The 21087-nt window shown below is 42.3% G+C and overlaps 1 protein-coding gene across 3 annotated transcripts in view; it reads left to right on the top strand.

The window, feature by feature from the left end:
- The window catches only part of snd1 (staphylococcal nuclease and tudor domain containing 1), a 220349-nt gene that overhangs the window by 81257 nt on the left and 118005 nt on the right, over nucleotides 1-21087 (top strand). The window contains exon 17 of one of the 3 annotated variants that reach the window (XM_037760708.1): nucleotides 6413-6652. The exons of the other annotated variants lie outside the window; for them this stretch is intronic. Coding sequence (XP_037616636.1) covers nucleotides 6413-6490 — 78 coding nt within the window. The 3' untranslated portion in view covers nucleotides 6491-6652. Of the gene's footprint in view, nucleotides 1-6412; nucleotides 6653-21087 lie in introns of those variants that run through there. 3 annotated transcript variants of the gene reach the window in all.

The raw sequence follows: 21087 nt of genomic DNA, 5'->3' as shown, positions 1-21087 counted from the left end.
ATTATACTCACATTTGATTTGATTCCCCAGGCAATTTGTCATTAACTTACGTAAACACAATATTTAAAAGACAGTATTTCATCTTTTTGTTGTTAAGACAGGGTGTCTCTTGTTTGGATGATTTTTCCCCAAAAAACGTCAGACAGACATCCACATTTTTCCACTAGAGAAATCTACCCCAAACTAGGGCTGTGTATTGGCAAGAATGTGGCGGTACAATACGTATCATGATACAGAGTTTACATTTCAATATATTCCGAGGATACTGTAAGCAAGGCGATAAATTGTTTTAATTCAATTTTAGGAAGGAAAACTGTCCTAGTATAAAGAACACACCACCATATGCATAAAATATGAGTAAAAAATGTAGAGATGTTTCCTCTCTGATTCCGATACGTGAAATTGCAGTATTAGCCGATACCGAGATCAGATACCAGCGTGATAAAAGAATAATATTAGTTATTGTTATTATTATTATTAAACAGCTTGTTGGATTTTCCACTGTGAAATATTGCAAAATGTCTGACATTTTCCTCGCTCTGACTTCCGTTACACTCTCCACTAGCACCGCACTGTTGTTGTTTGCTGACGTCACGTCGCTGTTGCTGCTTTAGAACAGTAGTTGCCAGTGGCAGCCATGATACATCCGGGGTGACAGCACAGTGAAGGCTACTGTCTTGGTGCGGCGAAGAAGAATTGATTTCTGGTTAAACAAGTTTAATTTTTTCTGGGTAAATAAATTATGGTGATCAAATCGGTGCATAGACTGGCGTACTCGCGGATACCTGATCCTGTATTGGGCGGTATCGGATGATTTACGATACTGCTATCGGTAATGGAACAACTCTAAAAAAAAAAAGTTTTTATGCAATCAGACAGTTTGACATTTGGTTTGACACTTGACGTCAGAAACAAATCACTTACTTTAATAAGCTGATTAAATTGTTTACTGCCAAATGATCTTTACTACAGCGTTTAAAGCGCTGTACTTGTACTTTGAGTGCTGTGAAATCTCAACAAAAATCCAGACAGAAGTCAGGTCACAATCAAGCAGGCTAACCCCCAAAACACACACACTCTCTCACCGTCCTCCCCCCCCGCTTACTCCCAGTTTATGGAAAGCTCACCTGATAGTGGATCAGTGCTCCTGGGCTTTAGAAAAACTCCACTGTGTGCCTGTTCATTCACATGCTAATAGGTTTTTATAAGAAGCAGTGAACGGACCAAAACCATAATGGAACTAGCTATAATCCTGCCACCACTTATCCCGGCCACACTCTCCCTCTCTCCTGCTCGCTTTAACTCCCCCTCTCCATTCCTATCGCCGTTTTAAAGGGCTTTTTTTCTGCGTAGGGTGGCTGACTCCGCTGTCCTCCGGTGTTTAATTGTCATGGAAATGTAGCCTTGGCCGGCGTTGGAGGTGGACTAGTGTTGGAGTGTGAATGTGTGTGTGCGGTGCGAGCCAGAAGTATAGGTTGGATCAAGAAAGCTTCGGCTGTGGAATAATTGATGCGAGCAACAGGGGGATTTTGATTGACAGGGATGCGAACCTCCCTCCCATGAGTCAGTGCATAGCAGAGAGGTTCTCTAGCGCTGACATCTTGATGTGAATTTTTATCTTTTTTACAGATGCACATATATGCATAATTAATCAGATTTATAAAACTTGTACACATGCTTCGCCACGCTCTCCTCAGTCTTTCCGATACGTGCGCAGATTAAATGAAGTTATCACGCACATAACCTCTCTCGTCCATCCATACGCACACACTCTGACGCACACACTTTCTCACACATTCTCTCCCTTGCCAGTCACCGGTGGTGTCAGCAAGTTTTTTTCACAGGTAGGTGGGTAGCTAGCAGGCAGGACTGAGCCATATAATGAGTCCTGAGCCCAGTGCGGGGGCTGGATGGATGGTTGGCTGGCTGGCTGCACTGCACTGACCTGCTGTTACGGGCTAATATGAACACAAACACGCTCTCACTCTCAAACGGACACGTTCGAGTAGATAACAAGTTAAGCGTTCACACGAGAGCTGTCATATGTCCAAAAAAAAAAAGGCAAAATCATTCATTTAGTGCTGGGCGATATGGCCAAAATCTTCTATTACGATACAGGTCATTTCATATCTAGATAACGATGTATATCACGATATAGCATGGCTTCTGGTAATTCAGTAGATAAATAGTCAATATCAAATAACCACATGGTAAAGCCTATTTTTTATACTCCTGTATGAATTAAATACTTGACAAATGAAAAGTATTTTCTCATTTAATTAAAATGCAAAATGAACATAAAAGTTTCAAGTGAAATCATAGAGAAAAAAAAAAGAATAGATATTTCCAGCTGTATGCTGACCATGTTTACATGCATGTACACAAAAACAGAGGAATCAGATTAAGACAATAGTTCGATTTAACGGAGTTTGATCAGAAGTATGTGCTTGTTATCAATTTAGACGATGTAATTGTGTATTGCGATATCTCGATATATGATTTCAACACAATACAATTCCATTGAAAGACGAGGCGGGATAATGTACAGCGAGCCGGTCATTGTTGTGAAATAAACCCAGACAGGTGCCGCCTTGCATCGCCCCTGAAGGGGTTAATTTCACAACAATGACCCGCTAGCTGTACATTATCCCGCTTATTAAACTTAATAAATCAATAATTTGACACGAAAACAGTCCTCCAGAGTCCGACATCAGAACTGCGTCCATAGCAACGGTCTGTTATACATAGCAACGGTCTGCTATAAAGAAATAACACTCTGTAGAACGCTGTGATTGACCAATCAAGATCGAGTAGTCAACAAAGCCGTGTAATAATATTGAATTATCGTCATTCATCTGGTTGTTAAGAAGGAAAAAAGCAAAATAAGTGACGGCTCTAAAACACACACACATCTAGCTGGAAAAGAGTCACATGATAGCGTAATGTTATCCAACCCCTGACACTGAAACAGGAGAGAGTTGTAACCAGAGTGGAAAAGGTGAGAGGAAGTACAGAAGCCCCAACGAGAGACGAGTATCAGAATAAAAGCCGTGATGTGGGACGGAGAGGAAGAAATGTTCTGTTCCCCTCGATCCCATCCTTTCCCTCCGTCACTCCCTCTCCCCCGTACGGCACAGCGAGCGCGACTGAGAGGGGTTATTAAGATGTGTCACACTCCAGCGTGAATATGGATCATTTGATTTCATTAGCATAAGATTCTGCTGTTGATTCGTCTCTGAATAGCATCTGATTGCAGGAGCTTTTTTGTTTTTAAGACGCGCAAGAAGATGGCCTCACGTGAATAACATTTGATTAGGGTTTCGGTGGCGTATTTATTCGCATTCATGAAAATATTTCTCTCGCTTTACGCTGCTCGACAGCCATTTTGTAGGGCTTTTTGTTGATTTGATGACATGTTGACTCAATGGTCCGCACACTTCTGCATTTCACTACTCTGTAATTAGCTCTTCTCTCTTTCTCGTCTCCTTTTGAAAGTGAGTTTGGGTGCCGGCATGAGCACGCTTCTCGCTTTTGTGCCGCCGGTTTTGGTCTTTCACTAATAGCCTTTTCTCCTTTGTGCCTCCCTCGTCGTCTTTGGTGTCCAGTTTTAAATCTCTGACTGACATTAGCTCTCTCCCTCCTCGCCTGCCATTTCTCCCCCTATCTCCTCCATCCTCAATTTCTCTCTCTAAACTGCCACGCAGCCGTGTCTTAATTTCTCCTGATGCAGACGCGCATAATTAATGTGGCATCCAGCGAGGGGAGAGGCCCTGGTTTCTGTCTCCTCTATTTATAACCACCACCACCACCAACTCCACCACCACCACCACCGCTCATTCCCTCTGTGTCTCTCTGGTGATTCGCTGACGCTTTTCAAAAGATTTCTCTCACTTTCAGACTCCCTCTTTTCATAAATCACTTTTGTGTTTATCTGCTCTGTTTTCCCTTCATCCCTTCCCTCTCTCCCTTCCTTCTTCTTCTCTTTCTCTGTCTGTCTGCCTCTCTCTCTCTCTCTCTTCTCCCCGCTCCCTCTGCGTTGCGTTAATCTCTGACAGACACTGCTCCCGTTCCCAGCGTGGAACCGAAACAGCAGCACAGAATTCTGAGGAAAAAAAATAACACATTGGTAAACACCCCTCCCCAGACATTTCCCTTTTATTTTTTTTTGATGTCTTCCTTTTAATTTTCTCTCACCTCCCACCTTCCATTGACAAAAAAAAAAAAAAAACATCCATTCAGAGTCTCAGTCACTGAGGCTCTCTGTTGATTTTTTCCTTTTCGCTTTTGGGTGACAACTTCAAACGCCTAACCAGGAGGGAGGAGGATGGAAGAATTTTACCGCATTGACGCGCTTATCCAGGATGAGTCAGCTGGAGACGGGGACATAATTAGCGGTGTAGTGTTAGTTAATAAAAACACACAAGTCAGTGAAATAACATTTAAACTGTTCCCAACGGCTCATTAAAAATATTGTGGGTTTAATAAGCGTCATTCCAAATTGTGAGGGCTGCAAAAATGAAAAATGTGACGGTGACGGTGTGATGCTGGCGTCAAAGTAAGGCACATCATACCTTAAAATTAGAACTATTTAAGACCTCTGCTTAAAAAATAGTTGATCTCAGGGTGGAAAAATCTCTTTTTTAAAGTGTCAATCCTTAGGATTTCAGTCCTGGTTGATGTCGAATTTGTATTTTGAGTGAAAACAATGGAGTTGAGCTCAGAGTTTAGCAGCCTGGAGTCTTTTTGTTGATGCTTGAGCATAGAAACGGAATATAAAAATGATATTTCTATGTACAATGTCATCACAGACACCCAGTTCATAATACTGCAAATACTGTATATTATATAAGTATTTTCATCAGTGGGCTATAGGCTTCATCACCGTTGTTACCTCATTTGGCTATAGATAGTGACTTAATAGATGTTTATTTAAATGAAAATATTCACCACTTCAGATATTGAATTTTAGCTTCTGGCGGTTTTAACGTAATTTCACATTTTGAAAATACAGTTGCATCCATTAGTGGTGTTTGTAATATTTTATCTTGGAGTATGCTGTATAGGTTTGACTAATCCGCTCTGAACCTTTTTTTAAATTTTGTATTAAAGGGGACATATGAAAAACTCACTTTTTCAGTGCTTGTACATATACAGTACATTTGGGTATCTGGAGTGCTTACCAACACACAAACTGTGAAATAAGACAACCCAGTCAGTTTTTTGTGGTCTGCCTAGATCAGAAAACACACATTTTTCATATTTTTCTCACAAGCCAATCAGAGCAGACTGGGCTTTTTCTCGAGGGGCTCTTAAAGAGACAGGCGCTAAAACGGAGCGTTTCAGACAGAGGGTGAACACAGGTATAATCAGACCGACAGTGGGAGGAAAATAATGTGTTTTTTGAACATTAAACCATGTAAACATGTTCTAGTAGAAACCCCAAAAACAAATATGAACCTGAAAATGAGCACGATATGTCCTCTTTAATCATCACAGAACAGACCGTTGATTGGAACCGTTGTTGTCTATATTATAAAACTGATCATCAAGGCGGGAGAGGAAGCAAGAATGCAGAAAGAGGGTGAAGCAGAGATGGAGTGTTTGATTGAGCAGGTACGAGAGCAGGCCTAAGTGGACAGTAATATGCGCTGTGCTGATCCACCTACGTAAACTGTCAGGCCTGTTGACCTCATTCAGTCTGGGTGGTCCCTCATCTGCCGCACTGCCCTGACTGCCTACTCTCAAACAATTACTCTCTCGCACACAAAAATGCTCGTATAGCTTATATTATGTCATTGTCTCGGGTATGTCACGATGTTTTTTCCTAAACATTTTCATTTCATTTATTTTTATATTTAAAACCCAAAGTTTATAAAGTTTAGTAAGGATGATTTCTAATAATGTGTTTACATTTGAGCCATACAAAATATATATAACCGCTTGTTTTAAGAAACTAAACTGTGATGTATTATTCTACATTTGACTGCACCTGAGAGAAAAGTGACAAATGGGGTGTAGTAGTAGCCAGTTATTATTGTTCCAAGTCTCTGAAAACTTTTCAACAGTGTATTTAGTATGAAATTATATTTTCAGTCGACGCAATAGCAGCCACGGTCGAGTTACTACTTTCAAGTTTGATAGATAGTTTATAGTGGAAGTCATCCTTTGAAAACAACACTTTAGAAACACTTCATTTCACCTCAAATTTCAGCTGTAGTTGAGAGGAAATAATATGCTAATAATGACAAATGTTAATTGCAGTAATCAGGCGAAAATAACAAGACACAATTGAATTAACATTTTAACATAATTGCCATAGTTCTAACAGACACTTACCTCTCTCTCTCTGTGTCGGTTTTTCGGTGTCATGTGGCTTTCACGTTGCTCCCCCACGTCCCAAACCTGGCCCTAGACATGCTCAACACGGGTCCCCCGCACCGACCTTACCCCACCTTGTGACGCTCACACTGCTTGCGCCAGGCTGCCATAGGTGGGGGTTTGGCACAGGGCTGGCTTCAGACCTGCAGGAGGCTGTGTTGTGGAGCGTCGATGAGTCACTGTGCCGAACGCCCGCCTCGACAGATCTTAGAGCTCTCTGCTTTAATAACTTGTTTCTTGGTGAGCGTTTTAATTGAACGCTAACACATCCAACAACCTTTTTGTAATATCAAGAGGATTTTTTGCTTTCTGTTCCCCGTGTGGTAATTTCTTATAGTACCACTACAACAAGTATAAATGGGCACAATGTGGCAGTTGGATAATTGAAGTGTTATCTTTTTCTTCCATCTGCCGCCGCGCACATCTGTGGCAACCTCGCGATCAATTCATTTAGCATTCTTCACACACACATAGAGGCACACAGAAAGCATCCTTCATGCATTTGAGCCTCTTTTATACGTCTTATTTTGCCTTTCAGGGCCGCGGGAAGGCATCGGATTTCTCCACAGCTTCCATGCTCTCGCATTGATTTCCGATCACGCTTGAATTATTTTGGCATGAGGCCGATTATACAAGTACTGCTTTGACCATGTCTCTTCCTCCCCCCCTCCCTCTCTTTCACACACTTGCCTCACATTCTGTCGTTCGTATTGGCCTGCTTTGTCGACATGCAATACTGTATGTTGCTTTTTGCGTCTATTTTTGACTTCTTTCTCACACACATGCAAACTGTGTGTGTGTATGCGGGAGAGAGATAGCGAATATGAGTACACATAATGAATAATGCATGGTGTGGTTTCCTGGTCAGCGAGACAGACAGACGGTGGGGACGGTGAACTGCCCCTCGGGTCCTTTTCTCCCACCACATACTGTAGTTAAACAAACCATGAGTGCAGAAGGCAGCCCCATATCCCCACATTACTGCTGCTTTATAGCCACAGACAGGATCTGTCCCCATCCATTCATAACTGCAGCAGTGTGGACCAGCCGGGACTACATCCATACCAGAAATATTTAATGATTTTACCGTCATAATCATACCTAATTCTACTGATAGTGTAACCAACAGTAACATACAATTATGTTTTTTGTATTTGAGTGATATGACCCAGATGGGGCTTTTAATTATTCCAACATTGCACTAAAATGAAATCCTCATTGGCAGATAAAGATGTTTTGAAATTGTAAATTGTGTTGCTCAGTTGTCAATTGGAAAAGACAAGACAATCACAGATGCGCCCTAATCTGCGCATTTATCATTATTGATGTTGATACAAACCTGAGTGGAGCTCAGAAATTAATTTATTGAAAGTACAATCCATTTTTTTTCCAGTTTCAAGTCTCTCATCCTGGACATGAGTCATAATTGAGCAATAGTTGTGTGTCTGTGTCGATGGCATAGACCAGCGGTTACCAAACCTTTTCTGCTCCCCTTTAGAGATAGACATATTTTCCAGCTCAGTGCAGAGCATGCATCATTACTATTTATAACTCTGGGCCCCCCTTAGGGGTCCCACCCCCCAGTTTGGGAACCACTGGCATAGACTGTATATAATAAGTGCACGTAGTCACCGTGACGTCATCCATTGGTTTGTTGACTGCCGTTTTGAAGCCTTGAGTTCAGCATTTTGGCCGTCGCCATCTTGGTCTTTGGTCGTCGTCATCTTGGTCTTTGGTCGTCGTCATCTTGGTCTTTGGTCATCACGATGTTGTTGTTTTTTGCAACCACAATTGACACAATAGGGTGGAGCTGAGTACACCCGAACACTGAACAAGATATTTTAAAGGTGACTAAAATTTTACAATTAACTTTCATGAACAGAAAACACGCTGTGAAAGGGTTAAAGTTTTAAGACAAAAAAAAAAAAATAGACAACTCCCAGACCAGAGCATCCCCTGCTTTATGGTCTATTTGACTCTAAATGGGACCATAATTTCCTAAATGAACATCATGCTGTATTGAAGAAAACTTGAAACTAGCGACTGAGACCATAAACTCATGTTTACAATGTTTACTGAGGTAATAAATCAAGTGAGAAGTAGGCTCATTTTTACTTCTTTTTTGCAACCAGAGGAGTCGCCCCCTGCTGGCTATTAGAAAGAATGCAAGCTTAAAGCACTTCCACATTGGCTTCACTTTTCAGTCCCGTAAGTTGCCCGCTGATTGAAAGTTGTACACCTTTGCTATACAATCCATTTTTACAGTTTCAAGTCTCCTTGCCATGAGTCACATTTGAACAATAGTTGTGTTTCTGTGTTGATGCTGGATGTGTCACGCTTGGTTAAATACAGCAGCAGAGATTAAATAAATAGCGATTAAACTTGTAATTTAAAGTTTGACCTTGAAATCCACCTTGTGAAGCCTAATGCCGTTAATTGTAGTTTCTATTATTGAGCGCTGACCATAAATTCCCCCTGCTCACAATAGTCTGTCTACATTTACTGTCGGTTAATTAGTGTCACGCGGGTGAGGATCAGCTTTTGCAGCAGTTTGCAAATAAAGTACCGCTCAGCCTGTTTGTGTGTGTCAGTGTCACAGTCGGGCGGCTTTTGTTCCTTGAAAAAATCGTGAATTATAGCCTGAAGGTGAACAGAGCGACCCACATAAACGCATCCGCACCATCGGCGGTGACGAGAGAGATAGATGGGGCTTGAATAGAGATGGAGAGATGAGGGGAAGGGAGGAACCTGCTCGCCGCTTTATCGGCCCAACTCGTTTACGAGGGCGACCTTGTGCTTAACGCGTTTGTGTGTGTGTGTGTGTGTGTGTGTGTGTGTGTGTGTGTGTGATGGAATTGCAACTTCACCGTCGTCCACCCTGATAAGCATACCCTGGAAAGAGTGCAAAGACACAGGCACACACTGTGCTTGGGGACCAGCTGAATCCTCTTAGCCTTTTCCTCTACATGAAGGACACTGCAGCACTCTTCCACATCAGTGAGGGCAATAGTATAATGCTCTCATGCACTCGCACTGTACTGTCTCACAGTATATCACTCACTGCATTCATCTCATCTTTAATTCTCTTTCTTTCGGTGTTTTTTCCCCCTATTCTTTTGCTCTCAACTCTACATTTCAGCTGCTTTTCTACTAGATTTGAAGGACAAAAACTCACTGTTAGAGAGAATAATGAAGGTATAGGGCATCGATTTGTGTGCTCACATTCTTAGACAAACACTTTTCTGAAATCATTGTTGAACCTGAGGCCAGAAGACTGAATGTTTCATAATTCAAGCAGCAGGAAAAAGGATAAAGGGTTTCTATTGTCCTTGCCGCGTCTTTGTTTGCCGTTCCCCAGTTGCACTTCTCACTTTAAAAAAAAAAAAGAAAATAGCCAAACTACATATTGAATTTCGGTCTGTCTGTGAATACTGCAGGCGGCCAGCCAGATAGCCAGTGGCTGTATCAATAGACGCGTCATTACCTGTCTCGTTATTTGGCTCCTGTACTTCTTTCTTCTCTTGGCTCGTATTTTTTCGCCTTCTCTCTACCAGTCTATTGTTCTAATAAACAACAGTTTGGTTCGCAGTTTGGTTTGAATTTCTCACTTCGCTTTATCCAGTCGGCACAGTCCAAACTGTGATTGCCAGAGATGACGAATGGAGAGAGTGAGAGGATTATGAAAAAGAAACGTTCAGACAAATAGTTGATATTTTGAATTGAGGGTTTTTGAGTTTCTGTGTAATATTGACTAAGTTATTGAATGAGGGCCAGAGTAGTAGGGCGCACTCAATAGCTCAATTGTTGCCTTACAGTTGGACCCATTTTAGTCTTGTTCTGGCTTTTTTTTTTTATCACAAACATGGAGGTTATATAAAGAGAACACCCCTACTAGTCACTTAAAGGTCTACTTTAAATTCAAATTAATTGCTCTTTGCTTATTAAATATGAGATGAAAAAAAATGTAGAAAAAAGTGAGACTTGAAATTTCGAACATGAGACAATTGTCACGTTTCACCCATAAACTGTATATAACAAGTGGACGGGTCACCATGACGTCACTCGTTGGTTTATGAATAAGACATTTTTAGGCTACCCAAATGATACAATTGACTTTCATAACACACTCCAAAAGGGTTAAAGTTGTAAGACGAAAACACGTACAACTCCTAGACCTAAAGCATCCCCTGCTTTATGGTCTAGTTGACTCTAAATGGGACCATCATTTACTAAATAAACATCATGTTGTATTGAAGAAGACTTGAAACTAGCGATTGAGACCATAAACTCATGTTTACAATGTTTACTGAGGTAATAAATCAAGTGAGAAGTAGGCTCATTTTCTCATAGACTTCTATACAATCAGACTTCTTTTTGCAACCAGAGTCGCCGCCCCCTGCTGGCTATTAGAAAGAATGCAAGTTTAAGGCACCCGAGGTTGCCCACTGGTTTTACCTACGAATGCATATATATTTTTTGTTATAATTTGCTTTTATTTTAAAAAAAGTAGACCAATAATCATTGCCATAACAAACACAAAGTATCAGAGTACATCTACCCCTACGAGGACCAATAAAGGTCATTCCCCCACCCGTCTATGTGGCGACCAGTACCCACCCTTCCCTTCCTGTAATAGTTCTACATTGCATAGTACAAAGATTCATAGTTTTACATCAATACAGAAGAAAGCCATACATGTACAATATATTCAGGCCAGCAGCTGTTTTAACATCTGCTGCTGCAGCGGTCCAGTCCTATAGATTGTTCCATGTATAGTATGTTCAGAAAAGACACCAGCTCTTGTGTACGGGTGAGTGAATGAGGAGGATTCCATCTTTGAGCTAATATTTTTTACCGCTGTTAAAAAAGACCTGCAAATATAATATGAGATTTGGAGGTCGACATATCCAGTGATGAGGTATCGTTCAAAATCAACAGCCTGGGACAACAGGGGCATTTGCACGCCCAATAAATCAGAAAGGGGAGAAGATACTACTTCCACCCCAGAACATAATACATAAACGGGGCCAAGAGTACATAGAAGACAGATTGAAGAGGGTTCAAGCTTCACGAGGTGACGGTAAAGTCTATATATAACGTATAATAACATCGGAAAATACCCCAGCTTTGACCGGAGTTTTTTTTATTCTCCAAGCGCCGTCTTGTTAATCCTCCTTCGGTCAGCTGATTCTACTCCATCTCGCCGTTCCGCCCCATGAGGCAGCTTCATTTTTATTGCTTATCTCTTAATTTACTATTATTGTTGTCTCGCCTCACCATTCTTTTCATTTGACCGGCATTTTATGTCCCTCACTAAATTAGTATTTGCACACACTTTCTATCTCCCTTTCTTTGTGTTGTTGTCACGGTTTGTCTTTCATTAACCCAACTTGCACACGCTTTGTGATTTTGTGTACACGTGTTCCTTTCGCTAACCCCTCCTCAGCCTGACCCACAAGGAAAACACTCTAACACACACAGTTTCATGCGCACACACACATCCTCATGCTGCGTCGCCTTCTGAGCAGCTGGCCGCTAGGTGTTTGCTATCTAAACATGAACACTGTTTGACACTGTAACCAAAAAAACAGCGTGCGGTTGGCTTCAGAGGCAAAAAATTAACAGTCAAATTCATTAGCAGCAACTAAATTCTGCCCTTATCTGAAAGCTATTTTTGTATAAAAACATGCTTAAAATAAATACTGACATGTAATGCTAAAATAATACCAGAATTATATCATTGTTTCAGTCTGACCTAGATAGTGCCCAGTGCTAGAAACAGTCGTCTATGTCCTTCACCATATGTTGGTTGAATCTCTGATGAGGGCGGCCCGAGGAAAATGCCTCCAGGCCTCTCTATGCTTTATTGATGCTCAGATTGATCCTATTCCGTTGATGACTGTGACACGCCAGCGTAACATATTGACAGCTTTGACAGATAAATACACATTCGTCTATCTTTGTGTCTCCACATGCATACATTAGATGGAGTTAAGCGGTGTATTGATGTTGTTTTGCATCGCAGGCGGCGTCAACTGTAGCTCTATACTTGTAGCTTTCTCACACCCTTTGGATCTATGCAGAGGAATTATTTTCTAACATAAACGCAAGAAGGTCGACGTGTGTGTGTGTGTATGTGCGTGCGTGTGTATGTGTGTGTACAGGCAAGCGCAGAGCAGATACCAGGCTTTCACTCTTGCTAATGGTTCCCTTGACAACACAGCAGTTGCTACACATCGACGCTGTCTTGGCTGTAGGGTTTTCATACCACAAAGACACACACACACAACGAGGCATGCACATGCACATGCTGAAGTCAGCTGTCGTGATGAAAAAGAGCCAGGTTGAGTCGGTCATCGTGCCTTTTCTCTCTCAATCCCGGTCTCAGAATTTACATATGCAGACCCTGCCGTTCACACCGACCATCTTCTATGTGTGCGTCTCCGTGTTTCACGTCAGTTCGCCGTCACGTGCTCGCTTTATTGAGTCGTCAACGTCTGGCCCCTGCTGCGTCGAGGGCACACCTACCTAGACCTCCCATCTCCTCTTGTCTTGTACCTTTTTCTTTCTCCTCTCAACTTTCTTTTTATCTGTGCGCATATATGTGTGTACCTGACGTGAGCTGCCTCAAAGATGTGAATAAATAAGCGGCAAATAAAGGCCAAAAAAAAGAGGAGATTTGAAGCGGTAATCCTCCGACAGCTTACCCCAGCATAACGTCCTCACGCCCGCACCCCCTTATCCCCATCTCAGCATCTCCTCCCGTCCACCTCTTCTCTCATTCCATTTCTTTATATCCCTCACCAACAAGAGAGAGGCTATCTCAGCGGCTGTGTCAGCGATCGGCATCTCCCCCCCACTTCCCTCTCTCCCTCCCTCCCTCCCTCCTCTCTCCCTCTCCCTCTTTTTTTCTCTATGTTTTCCCAGAGGAGAGTCGGGGGCATAAAGGGAAGAACAAGCCTGGCAAAATCTTTTCAAAAAAAAAAAAAACGACGGGGATTGGGCTCTCAGCTTTGAATTCAGACAGATAAAGCTAATGGCAGAAGTGGGCGACAGGCAGAGAGCTGTGTGTATATGTGCTTCAATTGAGGCCAGCTATAGAAATGTAGTTTCTTTAAACCCCTTTGCTGGCTGAGTCTCTCTCTCTCTGAATGTGCAGGGGTGTATGCAGGGGAAGTTCCAAGAAAGGCTGGCCGGGGCACTGCAGTTTCTTTTAAAATGCTTTCGTTGCCAGCTGAATCTCTCTTAAAGCGAGAGCGTTTGCTGCTGTGTGTGTTCAGTACGGCTTGTCGGAAAAGGTGATCAATACTTCTGAGGCCCACAGTACATTTCATTATCTTTCATAAGGGGGCTTCTGTCCACAGACACATTTTTTAAAGCCACTTTCAAAGCCATTTTATAGGTATAGGTTTTGATAGCCTGCATGTCCTCCCGTTGCTAAACATCATGGGAGCTGTAGTTTTCAGGAGCTGTGTTGTTGTTGTTAGCACCACAGCCTCTGGTGTTCCTATATCGCTGACATTTAGCACCTAAAGTCTGACACACCCACAGAAACGCTCGCTTCCCTCGTACATTTTCTACCGCCGCTCCATATTGTTTCGTCTGCCACCTCATAGCAACTCGTTTTCCACTTTTGGCTGAGAAATTGACGCCTCAAACACACACATGTGTACATCCACACACACACACACACACACACACACAATCACACACACCGAGTTATTATCTCCTGGAACAATACTAATAGATGCATGTACTGCTGTGAGCAAACAGTTTGTGCCTCTGCTGCCAACAGAGTGGGAGGGTGAACGCTTGCCAAGTCTCCTCATTCCTCCTCTCCTCTCCTCTCCTCTCTTGTCCTCTCCTCTCCTCTCCTCTCCTCTTCCGTATTTTCTTCTTTACTTTGATCGTTTCCCTCCTCTGCTTACTCTCATCTCATGAGCTGCATCCACATCCTCCTCTTCTCCTCTTCATAGTATTAAACTCCCACCAGAGTAGTAACTCTATAGGTTTTCTGCGTCTCATATCACTCTTGCGTTGTACCACCTACTTACTCACTTGTGGCACTAATCCCTCATGTTTACACTCTTCCAGCACATCCCCAACTCAGACTCTCGACTTGGTTTGAAGTAATTTTTTACTGCAACAACAACAACAACAAAACTGTAATTGATGGACAAACACGAGCCCGCTCGCACATACGCGTCTTTGATGTGTGTCGTCCCTCGCTCCAGCTAATTAAACACGACCAGAGAGCGTTGAGGGGAGAAGAGCGGTATAACTAGCTGTCTAATTATTGGCTCCCCCGTTGGGCAGGTACTCTTATATCAGCCAGGGCCAGCGAGGTCACGCTCAGCTCGGGGCCCACACACAGCGCTTCTTTGAAAGGTCTAACGCTGCCCTGAAAACAATTATTGTTCATAGAGCACTTTTGCTTTTCTAATAAGAATAAGTACATGGCAATACACATGCTATGTAGCTGTAGACATACATTACTGGCACTTAACATATGGTGCTAAAGGATCTGTCCTTTATCACCACTTATTAAACAGCTTTGTTGAATACTCGATTCTGTTTGGTCAATCACGGCGTTCTACGGTCTGTTATTTCTTTTTAGCAGTCCGTTGCTATGTATAATAGGCCGTTGCTATGTATAACAGACCGTTGCTATGGGCGCAGTTCTGATCTTGGACTTTGGCGTACCGTATTTGTGTCAAATTATTGATTTCTTAAGTAAGTAGTCGTGAAAAAAGTGGGATAATGTACAGCTAGCGGGTCGTTGTTTTGAGATATACCCCTTAATCGCCTTGTCGGGGTTTATTTCAAAAATAATGACCTTCTCACTGTACATTATCCCTTACATGTTGTGCCAGTAATGCCAGTAATTTATGTCTACAACTGCATAGCATGTGGCGATAAAGGATCTGTCCTTTTGTTGTGAAATTGCAGCCTGCCTTAAAGGGTAACTTGTTTTTTTTTTCAACCTGGATCCTATTTTCTCATGATTTTGCGTCTGACTGACTAATGGGGACAACAATTTCTGAAATGTGTACAGTATTGAGGCAGAGCACTGTAGACGGCAGCTGCTCATGGGCTGCAATGTAATCCTATTGGGGCAAGCTGGCACCGTCATTTACGTCCACTAAAAGTGCTTGTTATTGCCATGAAAGGCTTTGAATTGTCTGATATTATGAAAAGAGTCTCGCTCAAGGAGAAGTCTCGTTCTGAAATCTGGCGAGGTGATGTGTTGCCGGAAGACAACGGTAGAAATAGCGGAATACAAGCCAGTGCCAGCCAGGCAGAGTTTGTTGTGTTGGAGTACAGAAAGCGTAGCTTAGTGTTAAGATTTCCAATGTCATGGCTGAATATTTAGATGATTTTGACAATGTGGATGAGGTCTTTGAATTCGATTTATCTGAGCCAGAGTATACAGATATTCCGATTTCACAACGAGACTTCTCCTTGAGCGGGACTTGGACACAATAACAAACAGACCAGATCAAGCGAAAGGTAAGAAAAAACGTTTTATTTCTCTGAAGGGTCCTTGCCATAATGTTGTCAGACACTTATAACAACAATCTGAGCCTGTCAGTTGCAAAAACAAGCACTTTTTGTGAACGCAACGGCTCATTGACGCTGCTCACTTGCCCTTGCAGTTTGTTTCGCGGCTGCCGGTTACAGCGCTGACCCTCGAACTGGACCAATTTGAAAAAAAAACAAAAACAAATGTTGGCCCCATTTGTCACTTAGACACAAAAACATGGGAACATTAGGGCCTTCCATTACTGTATGTATATATTTGCGAGGTTTAAAATTTCCAACTACATCTTCATATTTCTAATTTCTTCCTCCGTCTCCAGTGACTCACATTTTAGGGTTGTCCCAGTGCAGCTCTAGAGGATCTCACAAAGTAAAAGTCTTAGTGTTGTCTGACATTGATAAGCAGCTACTGGATTAAAATGCTCTTTGCTGTCTCTTTTTTTTCACTGGGATGGCATATGCTTTGATCAGTTTTTTTATGCGGAGGTGGCGTAGTTCGACTGGCACAGGTTCACCTGCAGCGACTCCCACACAAGCTCTTTCATATCGGCATGCAGTCACACATCTGTATTTCAAGTGTTTTTTGGACTGAATCCCATCAACACGACCAAAAAAACACTGGACATTTGTTCAATAACTCAACTGCTATATGTATGCAAATTAACATAATTTTTTTGGGAATACAATTTCGTAAATTCGAACAAACATATCTCCTACACCACACACAAACAGACCACTTCTTCTCCTCTTTTATGCTGAAGTCCAATCAGATTCATTTGAAGTCTGAATAAAAGGGAAAAAAGGGATGAGCTAAATGTTTGCAAACAGTCTTACTGATTCGCTGCCGTCTTAGATCTGCCAGCAAAACCCCACCGCATCCTTTTCTATTCCGTAACAACTGTGTGTTTTAAAAAAAGGGCTTTTGAAAACACCATTAATTTAGGATCCATTAAAACGTGTGGCCTGGACCCCGCCGTCTCACGAAAACAGCTTGAGCTTATTTACCCTCTCTTTCTGTTTTCGAGTATACTGAAGTTTTACTTGCATCGTATTCCGCTTAGTAATTAAACAAAGTCTGACACATTTCCAAACGCCCTCCTGCTAAATAATAAAAACTCAAGTGGGGCCAAAAACACTTCACTACCTACAACGCCACGAGGCTTTGCTTGTCCACTCCAAACAGAGGTTGCCTATTGATTTGTTTGATCTTTAAAGATCACTGCTGACCCACCTGCACACACACACACACACACACATTCCAACACACACAGCGGTTTGCTGCAGCGGCTGAATAATTCCACCACCGCATGAAAACTGTGTTTCAGCCCCATGGATGCTCTACGCAGCTCAGTCAGAGCTTTCATCTTGACGTTTGCTTTCATGTTGCAGCTCTGCCGTGCACGTTTTTCCTCAGCAAGTCTTTGACATTAGCACACTGCTTGTCATCTTGAAGTCCACGTCGGTGTAAATTCACGATCCCTGCAGTTACTACAGAGCGAATACTGAGCTCTCCCTTAATGTGTCAGATAGGACAGGCTTCTTATCTATCTAGCAATCACCGTTTCAATTCTCCCCCTTTCTTGTTTCTTCACTCTCCTTTTCTTTGCCCACTTCTCTCTCCTCTGCGTTTTTCAATCTAGCACCGACCGTCCTCTGACATACTAAATCAGGGTGTCATAGATAATGCGTCGCCCTCGCTACCCACCTCGCTTAATTCTCTCACGCTTGTCTGTCTGTTTTCCTCGCTGCCTTCCCTATACTTTAACGTCTTGAGCAATGCAGGAGGCCATTTTGTCACCCCAATTCCACCCCTCCGCAATCACCAAAATGTCTACACCCCAGATACATTCTCATCCTAGAAAAGATGAACACTCCCTGTAACTCTCAAACTGCTTTTCCTTCTCATGTAACATCAGTCTCCAGGTTTGTAAGAAAGCATCCTTTACCCTCACCTCTTTCCTTTAGACTGTACATGCAGCATGAATGCAAAGATATTCGTTCCAGCACACTGTGTACGTGCCATTTCTCATCTTTCTCTTCATCCTTCAGAAGAACATATATACAGACACCTGACTGCATGTCGATGGTTAGTACAGTTGCCTCGCTTGTTGCTTGTTTCGGTTATAAATGATGAAAGAAAACAACATGCTAATACGAGTCTTGAGTTGATGGACTGTGTTTATGTGTGTCTGTGTTTTGTGGGTGAGTGAATCCTGAGCACAGTATCCTTGGTGACGCTGCGCCTGTGATCATGATTTCTCTCCACTCCGTAAATCTCGACAAAAAGCAGTGAAATTAATGGTCAATGACTTCATTTTTTCTGCTCTGTGTGTGTACGTGCATGTGTTTTATTTGTGTTTGCACGCACAAAAAAAACCCTCAACAAAACCCCCTTCCTCCTCACATATGTCTCCCCATTTGCTGCTCCCAGTAGACGTGATTTACTACACACACCTCAACCACTGGACGGGATCATAAAAGCAAGGCTTCTTCGTCGTCGCCGGCTTGCTAAGAAAACACAGGGATGTTTGTCACCCGCCAAAAGGCCAATAAACTCACAGGGAGTAACACACTCGAGCGGGTCCTCAACATGGCAGAAACCGCCTCGCACGAGCCACCTGCCATTCCAGTCTCAGCTTGAGCAACAGAATCTGTGTAAATTTGACCACAGTGTGTAGCCAATAAAAATGTGTTGCCTTGCACCTATTCAACACTGCAGCCTCGACGGCACTGGGCTCATTGCCAACGGTATACTGTGATGAAATTTTTTTTTTCCTCCGCCTCTGTTGACCTCCGTTACAACAAATCATACCACCAGCTGGTCACTGAATATGACTATTTACATCGCTTTTCACACGGTCAAAATGAGATGCACCAGCAAAACATCAACTTGCCTCCAGCCCACCAACACCTTCCGCACCTTCTCGCTTTACGTTTCTCGATATTTCAAAGAAAACGGAACGCGTACTGTTAATAATATGTATTCTCCGTATATAGAAAATAGTTTGTTTAATCATCTAATTAGCAAGGACAGCATGATAAAGCCAAATATTAAAGGTACGGCGAGTTTGTATATGAGCACGGCCCTGCTCGTCTCCCACCTTTGACTCCGCATCCCGTCCAAGTCCCTCTATTTGACATTAGGACCGAACAACTCCGTGGCCCTGACTCATGTTGACTCACAAGGCAGCACGCTCCCAGGCCTGCTTAGAATAGCCTCCTGTCTGCTCCACTAGCACACTGGCTAGTGCTTACACACACAAACCCCCTTGCACATGTAGCACACACTCCTAGCATGGATGCAGATTTTAAGGCAGGTTCTGTTATCGCCCATTGGCTACAGTATGTTAATTATCAATAAATCAATAAAAGCTTTTAAAAAACAAATGAGTGAAAACACAATTAAAGCAATTGGCATGTGCTATTTTGCCACATTGATATTAAGCAAATTATAAAATAGTGTTCAAATTAGGGCTGTCAATTAAGATATTAACACATTTTTTATTTGTTCAAAATTTTCCTTAAAGGGAGATTCGTCAAGTATTTAATACTCTTATCAACATGGGAGTGGACAAATATGCTGCTTTATGCAAATATATGTATATATTTAGTATTAAAAATCAATTAATAACACAAAACAATGACACATATTGTCCAGAAACCCTCACAGGTACTGCCTTTAGCCTAAAAAATATGCTCAAATCATAACATGGCAAACTGCAGCCCAACAGGCAACAACAGCTGTCAGTATGTCAGTGTGCTGACTTGACTATGACTTTCCCCAAACTGCATGTGATTATCATAAAGTGAACATGTCTGTAAAGGGGAGACTCGTGGGTACCCATAGAACCCATTTTCATTCACATATCTTGAGGTCAGAGGTCAAGTGACCCCTTTAGAAAATGGTCATGCAAGTTTTTCCTCGCCAAAATGTATCAAAAGTTTGGAGCGTTATTTAACCTCTTTCGGGACAAGCCAGTATGACATGGTTGATACCAATGGATTTCTTAGGTGCTCTTTATCCTTGTTGTTCCTGTATATAGACAACCACCTGTGCTGATTCCTTAATGACAGACTCTGATCAAAGATGGTGTAGTAATCCTAAGTGTATGGAAATTCAGCATCAACTTCAGCCCCATAAAACACCTGCATGAGTGAAACCAAGGTCCCACGACTGTGATAGCATATTTCTATAATCTGTTAATTTAACAGAGATTGATTGTTTGCCAATGAATCATTAATTCCAGCATCTTTATACACATTTTTAGGAGACACTAATGTAAAATATAGCCTCTTTGACACAAGTAGAATATGTTTCAAAATCTCTAGTCTATAAAAGGCTGATGCAGTTGAGATTCTAACGCCTATTGGTCTTGGTCATTTTAATGGAATAAGACTTTATTACAGCCATCTTCTGCGCCTCAGTGCATAGTAATTTACAATGAGGAAAAAAAAAAAATCTAATTTAAGAGATTGCATCAAAATAATTGGGTTTCAAAATTCCCCCACAAACCCTTTTAAGTTGAGAATGAGCTCTTTCCTTAAATTGAATGGAAGTGAAAAATATATTTGTTTTTTAGAGACTGCTTTTTATAAGGGCTTTGACCTGTTAAATTCACACTGAAAAACAGGTACGCATTGCACTCGGTCGCACTCCGGCAGCCGCCGTCCCTACAGTTCCATTTTGCGCTGACCTCTTGATCCTCCCATCCTCTCTGCCGTCATATTCACCGGTCTCCCTTCCTCAAGTACCCCCAGCGGTCAAGTCCATTACCGGTATCAGCACTTCTTATCTGCTGCACTGTGCTATGGCAACATCACACGCTATCCTCCCCCCACCGCCGCCACCACCACCACCACACCCCTCGTGGTGCAGTCCAGGCCATTCAGCAATCATGCAGGAGCCATGACGGCCAGGCTATATATCCCCCTTTCCATCTGTAGCTGGCACTCTTGCATCACATTTGCTCTGCTTACTCCTCTCCCGAGCGCCTTTGCTCTCTCTTCCTCTCACTCTCGCTGCTTTGCTTTCCCCTCTCTTCTTCTCTCGTTTTCATTTCATTTTAATCCAAATTTCTTTTTTCTTATTTTCTGTTTTTCGCTTCTCCCCTCTCTACTTATCTTTTCATTTCGTTCTCCCTTAATTCCCTTCTCCTTCTCACGTCTATT

Source organism: Sebastes umbrosus, chromosome 23 (genome assembly GCF_015220745.1).
Source record: "Sebastes umbrosus isolate fSebUmb1 chromosome 23, fSebUmb1.pri, whole genome shotgun sequence".
Classification (NCBI taxonomy): domain Eukaryota; kingdom Metazoa; phylum Chordata; class Actinopteri; order Perciformes; family Sebastidae; genus Sebastes; species Sebastes umbrosus.
Note: the sequence above shows the minus strand (reverse complement) of the source record. Positions and strands in the feature narration are given on the sequence as shown.